The sequence below is a fragment of the Colobus angolensis genome, unplaced genomic scaffold (assembly GCF_000951035.1).
Source record: "Colobus angolensis palliatus isolate OR3802 unplaced genomic scaffold, Cang.pa_1.0 Scaffold81, whole genome shotgun sequence".
In the NCBI taxonomy this organism is placed as follows: domain Eukaryota; kingdom Metazoa; phylum Chordata; class Mammalia; order Primates; family Cercopithecidae; genus Colobus; species Colobus angolensis.
This window is the reverse complement of record NW_012121932.1, coordinates 7,418,411-7,426,938: the sequence shown is the minus strand read 5'-3', so window position 1 is coordinate 7,426,938 and position 8,528 is coordinate 7,418,411. Positions and strand designations below refer to the sequence as shown.

Sequence of the window (8,528 nt, the reverse complement as noted above, 5' to 3'; positions counted from 1 at the left end):
AGGATGGTCTCGATCTCCTGACCTCGTGATCCGCCCGTCTCGGCCTCCCAAAGTGCTGGGATTACAGGCTTGAGCCACCGCGCCCGGCCAGATAAAACATTTTTTAAAAATAGGTTGCATTGCTAGAATTTTCCTATTTTATATGCATTCATCATGTTATATATTTAATGTTACTTTCAAACTTACAACAAAGCTGCAAGACTAGAACAAAGACCTTTCTCCCCCCGTACCACCCAAGAGCATACTGTAGATATGAGGCTTCAGTACCTCAGCATAACTCCTGTGTACATCCCCAACAAACTTGGAAACTCCACGTGATCTCACATGAGCACCCAAATCAGGAAGTACACTTGGGTAGAATGCTTCCATCTAATGCAGAGACCCCATCCTTCTTCTATCACTATTTGTTAAAACGAGACCCTCCATAGTGTTGGGATCAAAATCCTGTATTATGCTTTGTTTGCATCTAGTTGTCACCTCTCTCCAGTTTCTTTCAGTCTGGAATGGTTTACTAGTCTTCCCTTGGCTTTCATAGCTTTGACCTTTCTGAAGATTACAGGCCACTTAACTTGAAGAATATCCCCTGTTTAAGTTGTCTGATATTTCCTGGTGTCTAGATTCAGGCTCTGTGTCTTTGGCAGGAATAGCATAGTTATTCCTTGTTCTTCATTGCAGCCCATCAGTTGGTGCATGAATTTAATTTTCCCATTACTAATGATTGTAACCTTGATTTTAATGGGCAGATGCGTTGGAATCATGTAAATGTTCCTCTTTGCATCAGACCTTCACCCACTAGTTTCAGTATCCATTGATGCTTCCTGCCTAAGTTGATTTTTATGATTTTATGATGTTTGCAAAATGGTGACTTTCTAATTCTACCATTCCTTCTATATGTATTAGTTGGCATTTTTCTGTGAGGAGAGCTTTCTCTTTTTCCCATTTTAAAAAAAGGCATAGCAAAATATACTCAAGACATTACAATTTCTATTATTTTCATTTTCTATTTAAAATTATTTTATTTTTAAAAATTAGTTTTATTGAATTATAATTTGTATACAATTAAGTTTACCAATTTTAAGTGATTGACAAATGTATACAGTGTGTAATCTACACCACAGTCATCATGTAGAATATTTCCATTACTTCAGAAAGTTCTCTCATGCCCCTTTGCAGTCATTCCTTTCCCTATCCCTGGCATCTTATAGCCACTCATCTTGTCACTCTTGTTTTGCTTTTTTTATAATTTCATATACCTTGAATCATATCATATATATTCTTATATTCTCATATATGTCTAGGATAATACTTCTGAAATTCATATATCTTTTTGTCTGTGACAGTAGTTTACATTTGTTGTTTTGTTTTTGTTTTGTTTTTTGAGATGGAGTCTTGCCCTGTCACCAGGCTGGAGTGCAGTGGTGCGATCTTGGCTCACTGCAACCTCCACCTCCCAGATTCATGCGATCCTTCTGCCTCAGCCTCCTGAGTAGCTGGGACTACAGGCGCCCGCCATCATACCCAGCTAATTTTTTGTACTTTTAGTAGAGACGGGGTTTCACCATGTTGGCCAGGGTGTTCTTGATCTCTTGGCCTCATGATCCGCCCGCCTCGGCCTCCCAAAGTGCTGGGATTACAGGTGTGAGCCACCATGCCCGGCCAGTAGTTCACTTATTTATTTGCTGGATAAAATTTCATTGTATGGGTGTGCTAAAATTGATCTCCTTTATTTTGATGATCAGTACCCTGATTTGCCAGTGGAAGCCCCTCCAACCTGGACTCTATGTCCTTTTTTTTTTTTGGTGGGGGGATGGAGTTTCATTCTTGTTGCTCAGGCTGGAGTGCAGTGGCACAATCTCGGTTTACTGCAACGTCTGCCTCCCAGGTTGAAGCAATTCTCCTGCCTCAGTGTCTGAGGAGCTGGGACTACAGGCACATGCCATCATGCCTGGCTAATTTTTTATATTTTAGTAGAGACGGGGTTTCACCATGTTGTCCAGACTGGTCTCGAACTCCTGAGCTCAGGCAATCCACCTGCCTCAGTCTCCCAAAGTGTTGCGATTACAGGTATAAGCCACTGTGCCTGGCTTTTTTTTTTTTTTTTTTTTTTTTGGGACAGAGTCTTGCTCTACTGCCTATGCTGGAGTGCAGTGGCATGATCTTGGCTCACTGCAACCTCTGCCTCCTGGGTTCAAGTGGTCCTCCTGCCTCAGCCTCCCGAGTAGCTGGGATTATAGGCGTGTGCCACCACACCCAGCTAATTTTTGTAGTTTTAGTAGAGAGGGGGTTTCACCATGTTAGCCAGGCTGGTCTCAATCAAACTCCTGATCTCAGGTAATCCTCCCACCTTGGCCCCCCAAAGTGCTGGGATTATGGGCCTGAGCCACCATACCTGGCAGACTCTGTGTCCTTTCAACGTATCTCTTCTCTGTCTTTGAGTACTCCTTTGCTTTCTAACACAGTAAGATTTTTCAGGTTTATTTTGTACTTTCTTTGCCACAGCCCTGTTTCCACTAGAGCATGGTGTTCATAAATCAGTATCTGGAATTTCACTCTTGTTGCCCAGACTGGAGTGCAATGGCACAATCTTGGCTCACCACAATCTCCGCCTCCCAGGTTCAAGTGATTCTCCTGCCTCAGCCTCTTGAGTAGCTGGGATTACAGGTGTGTGCCACCATGCCCAGCTAATTTTATACTTTTAGTAGAGATGGGGTTTCTCCATGTTGGTCAGGCTGGTCTCAAACTCCCCACCTCAGGTGATCCGCCCACCTCGGCCTCCCAAAGTGCTGGGATTATAGGCGTGAGCCACCATGCCCAGCCTGTCCATCTTAACCAAATTAAGGGACAGAGGATTAATGAATCAATTAAGTGTCAAGAGGCCATATTACACTGTTTTAGAGTTTGAACTGTGGACTGCATTAGACTTGCATTCAGATCCTAACTGCCGTGTATTTTGTCAAGGACATTAGGCTAGTTATTTAACTCCTTTTAGCCTTATTTCCTGTTCTGTAAAATGGGGATGGAAGTATCTCACTCTTTTTTTTTTTTTTTGAGACAGTTTCGCTGTGTCATTCAGGCAGGAATGCAGTGGTGCAATCACGGCTCACTGCAGCCATGACTTCACAGGCTCAAGCAGCCCTCCCACCTCAGCCCCTTGGGTAGCTGGGACCACAGCCATGTACCACCATGCCCAGCTCATTTTTGTATTTTTTTGTAGAGACAGGGTCTTACTATGTTGCCCAGACTGGTCTTGAACTTTGTAGGTTCAGGCAGTCCTCCCACCTCAGCCTCCCACAGTGCTAGGATTATAGGCATGAGATACCATGTCCTTCTAATCTAACTCTACAGGTTACCCCAAAGATGAAAAATTATAACTGTAAAGCATTTAGCATAGTGACTACGACATAATAGTCACTCAAATACTATTAATGATAGCTTTTTTTTCTTTTTTTTTTAGTTTTTTAAAAATCCAAGGTCAACATATTAACAAAAGCTTTTATATAAGGAACAATACTTTTTTTTTTTTTTGAGACGCAGTTTCACTCTTGTCACCCAGGCTGGAGTGCAATGGCTCAGTCTCGGCTCACCACAACCTCTGCCTCCTGAATTCAAGCGATTCTCCTGCCTCAGCCTCCTGAGTAGCTGGGATTACAGGCATGCACCACCATGCCTGGCTAATTTTCTGTTTTTAGTAGAGATGGGGTTTCTCCATGTTGGTCAGGCTGGTCTTGAACTCCCAACCTCAGGTGATCCTCCTGCCTCGGCCTCCCAAAGTTCTGGGATTACAGGCATGAGCCACCATGCGCAGCTGGCACTATATTAATTTCTTTTTGTCTCTGAAGGGAGGAGCAGATTAATTTCAGTGTCTCTAACTGAAAGCTGAACAAATTCAAAACCAGTTGGATATGCTAGTGAATGGATTCTGGATTCTGATTTGTTGCTGCTCTGAGACAAAAGACTATACTTTATTTTATTTTATTTTATTTTTTTTTGAGACGGAGTCTCGCTCTGTCACCCAGGCTGGAGTGCTGTGGCCGGATCTCAGCTCACTGCAAGCTCCGCCTCCCGGGTTCACGCCATTCTCCTGCCTCAGCCTGCCGGGTAGCTGGGACTACAGGCGCCCGCCACCTCGCCCGGCTAGTTTTTTGTAGTTTTTAGTAGAGATGGGGTTTCACTGTGTTAGCCAGGATGGTCTCGATCTCCTGACCTCGTGATCCGCCCATCTCGGCCTCCCAAAGTGCTGGGATTACAGGCTTGAGCCACCGCGCCCGGCCAAGACTATACTTTCTGTCTACAGACTACTGAGAAAGTCCTTACAGGACTTAATATTGGTTTGTTGACTCATCCTGATTGCTTTATGATTCAAGTTATAAATACTGCATAAAAAATCTTTTCATATTATTTATAGGAGCTTTGCTGGCAGTAGAACATGTGAAAGACGATGTCAGCATTTCCATTGAAGAAGGGAAAGAGAATATTCTTCGTGTTTCTGAGTAAGTGTTTTCATCTTTTTATCTTCAGTACTGATTGGCTTTTTTTTTTTTTTTAGACAGAGTCTCCTTCTTTTGCCCATGCTGGCATGATCATAGCTCACTGTACCTAGAGCTCCTGGACTCAGGATCCTGCCATCTCAGTCTCCCAAGTAGCTGGGACTGCAAGCACATGCTTCCACACCTGGCTAATTAAAAACTGTTTTTTCTAGAGGTAGGATACCACTATGTTGCCCAGACCAGTTTCGAACTCCTGGCCTCAAGCCATCCTCCAGCCTCAGCATCCCAAACCACTAGGGTTAAAGACATGAGCCACCATGTCTGGCCTCTGAATGGCATTTAAAAAAATATTCAGCATTGCCGGGTACGGTGGCTAACACCTGTAATCCCAGCACTTTGGGAGGCTGAGGCAGGTGGATCACGAGGTCAGGAGATCGAGACCATCCTGGCTAACACAGTGAAACCCTGTCTCTACTAAAAATATAAAAACTTATCCGGGTGTGGTGGCACGTGCTTATAATCCCAGCTACCCGGCAGGCTGAGGCAGGAAAATCGCTTGAACCCGAGAGGTGGAGGTTGCAGTAAGCCGAGAACGTGCCACTGCACTCCAGCCTGGGCGACAGAGTTAGACTCCGTCTTAAAAAAAAATTCAGCATCAAATGTTGTATGCTTGTTTTACTTACTAATTAGGTAGATTGTCCCTAGAAAGAAGTATGCTTTTCTTTATTCTAAAATAACCGAATCTAGAGACTTAAATTTTTCAGCAAACTGATTCCCCATGTAATCTGTTTAAAAGGAACTAGAGGTCTAACTTTGAGAGCCCATCTGCAACACCAGCTCCTGAAATGAGGCACAGTTATTTAACTGGACTGGCCTATTCCCAGAAATGAGTGACTGGTTTAATGGGATCCTTTGGCGCCTAGCTATTGATTTTTTCCTGTACAACTACCAACTCAGCTTTTAACTGAAACTTCTAGGGAAGTTTCACACAGGGGAATGTTGCCTCAGAAAGCGATACCCCAAAGACTGGCACTTTGACATGCTGAGAGGCCTTAGAAGCTACCTCAGAATCAGGGTACCTCTAACCTTGTTTCCTTTCACAGCCCTCCATGCCCAACTCCCCCATCACGTAGAGAGGGACTTTCTAGAATTTCCTCATGTGACCAGGAAAGCATCTTTCCAAAAGAAATGCAGTTGACTTAAATCCCCTCTTTAGGGATCTCATCAAATAATCTGGAAAGGTCAGTCAATCCCAGCTTAGACTTCACCTATGCTTCTGAGGGCAGCTTCAAGATATTACCTAGGTGACTTTATCCGTATCATAAGACAGTCTTTGTTCCTGTGCAGCTCTGTTTCTTATCTTCCTTTAATGTTGCTCTCGCACCTCCCTGCGCCCACTTCCTGGTCCATTTATTCTGATGATTTACTTTCGCTCTAAAGAATTATCTACATTCCCTATATTTCTGCTCCCCTATGAAACAGGGTATGTATGTGGCCAGGTGCAGTGGCTCATGCCTGTAATATCAACACTTTTGGAGGCCAAGGTGAGTGGATCACTTGAGGTCAGGAGTCTGAGACCAGCCTGGCCCACTTGGTGAAACCTCGTGTCTACTAAAAATACAAAAAAAATTAGCCGGCATGGTGGCACGTGCCTGTAGTCCCAGCCACTCAGGAGGCTGAGGCAGGAGAATAGGTTGAACCTGGTGGGCGTACATTGCAGTGAGTTGAGATTGTGCCACTGCACTCCAGCCTGGGCAACAGAGCAAGATTCTGTCTCAAAAAAAGAACTGAAAAAACTTTGCCAGATAGAAGAATTTTAATTTTTTCTTAAAGAATTTTAATCTTTAAGATTTAAAGAGGGTTTCAAGGATATATTTTCAAGCAGGACGCAGATTTTGAAATGTTTCAACACAATGTTAAAGGCCCCTAAGAAACTGATATAAGAAAGACTTGTATTAGGGAAGGGATACAGTATACAAAATAAGAGGTATTACCAGCTTGGTATCATTTTCTCATGAAAAAAACTTAGAAATAGGTTTGAAAGAAGTGCCATGCAGCTTCTTGACTTGGAGAACTGCAGTCCCCCTTGTTGAGCCTCAAAGGGAAAAATGAAAATAATCCAAGAGGAGGATTTCCGTTCTCTACCACTCTTTTTCCTGATGCTTTATAGTTCTTTGTTGACTAAAAATAATTGAATATGGCATAGTGTTATTAAGAGTTGTAATAGGCCGGGTGCAGTGGCTCACACCTGTAATCCCAGCTCTTTGGGAGGCCGAGGCGGGCGGATCATGAGGCCGAGATCGAGAACATCCTGGCTAACACGGTGAAACCCCATCTGTACTACAAATAAGAAAAAAAAAAATTAGCCGGGCGTGCTGGCGGGCGCTTGTAGTCCCAGCTACTCAGGAGGCTGAGGCAGGAGAATGGCTTGAACCTGGGAGGCGGAGCTTGCAGTGAGCCGAGATCGCACCACTGAACTCCTGCCTGAGCGACAGAGTGAGACTCCGTCTCCAAAAAAAAAAAAAAGAGTTGTAATACATAGAATGTCACTAGTTCAAATATGTTGATTTTAAAAGCCAGATGTTATTTATGTAGTATCTATAGTGATGTTACTTTCTCCTACCTGCAGTGATTGGAATTAGGCTAGTGTTGTCTTGTAAGTTAACTTTAATGAATTAATCTAATGATTTTTGCCTTAATAAAAGTACTGTCCCACGACAGAAAAATAGTCATTACTGAAATGCTTGGCTTCTGTTAATAGTAGGTACATATTTCACTTGAAAGCCACTAATTCGTCTTTGCCAGACTTATTCTTACTGTTGACTTGCTGGTCACAAAATTTATAAACTGTTTGTAGTGATAATCACAAAGGTGACTGTGCATAATATGAGTAAATGAAATTAATCTGTAATTGTATTCTCAAAGTACTAACCTAAATAAATTGTTCTGTGTGCCTCTTGCCCTCTCAATCCTCACTGCAGCCTTGGTCTCCTGGGCTCAAATGATTCCCCTCCCTCAGTGTCCCCTCTCCTCTTTCCTGGCCCCTGAGTAGCTGGGACCACAGACACATGCCACCACACCAGTGAATTTTTGTATTTTTGTAGAGATGGGAATTCACCATGTTGCCTAGGCTGGTCTTTAACTCCTGGGCTCAAGCAATCCACCCACTTCAGCCTCCCCAAATGCTGGGATTATAGGCACGAGCTACTGCACCCAGCTGCAAAGGTAAACTTTTTATGTGTTCAAAATTAATGTCTTTCTGCAAGGTTCCAAATATCTTATTTATTTATTTATTTATGTATTTATTGAGAGGGAGTTTTGCTTTTGTTGCCCAGGCTGGAGTGCAATGGTGCGATCTCTGCTTACTGCAACCTCTGCCTCCTGGGTTCAAGTGATTCTCCCGCCTCAGCCTCCTGAGTAGCTGGGATTACAGGCACCTGCCACCACGCCTGGCTGATTTTTGTATTTTCAATAGAGTTGGGGTTTCACTGTGTTAGTCTGGCTGATCTTGAACTCCTGACCTCAGGTGATCTGCCCGCCTTGGCCTCCCAAAGTGCCGGGATTACAGGCATGAACCACTGTGCCCGGCCTTGATCATGTTATTTAAATGTCTTGACAAAATTAGTCTATTAAAAAAAATTTTTTTTTAAGAAATAGAGTCTTGCTCTGTCACCCAGGCTGGAGTGCAGTGGCACGATCATGGCTCGCTGTTGCCTCAAACTCCTGGGATCAAGCTATCCTCCTGCCTTAGCTTCCCAAGTAACTGGACTATAGGTCTGTACCACCACGCCAAGCTAATTTTGAGAGACAGGGTCTTGCGTTATTGTCTGGTCTGGTCTCGATCTCTTGACCTCAAGCTCTCCTCCCATCTTGACCTTGTAAAGTGCTGGCATTGCAGGCATGAGTCATTGTACCTGGCCCTAGTCTGTTTTTTCATTAAAAGTTTTTGATAGGCCGGGCGCGGTGGCTCAAGCCTGTAATCCCAGCACTTTGGGAGGCCGAGACGGGCGGATCACGAGGTCAGGAGATCGAGACCATCCT

The 8,528-nt window shown here is 43.8% G+C and overlaps 1 protein-coding gene across 2 annotated transcripts in view; it reads left to right on the top strand.

Annotated features, from left to right (window-relative positions):
- Window positions 1-8,528, top strand: part of EPRS (glutamyl-prolyl-tRNA synthetase) — a 100,316-nt gene that overhangs the window by 2,736 nt on the left and 89,052 nt on the right. For both annotated transcript variants that reach the window (XM_011929451.1, XM_011929450.1), the window contains exon 2: window positions 4,406-4,490. In XM_011929451.1, coding sequence (XP_011784841.1) covers window positions 4,406-4,490 — 85 coding nt within the window. The remainder of the gene's footprint in view (window positions 1-4,405; window positions 4,491-8,528) is intronic.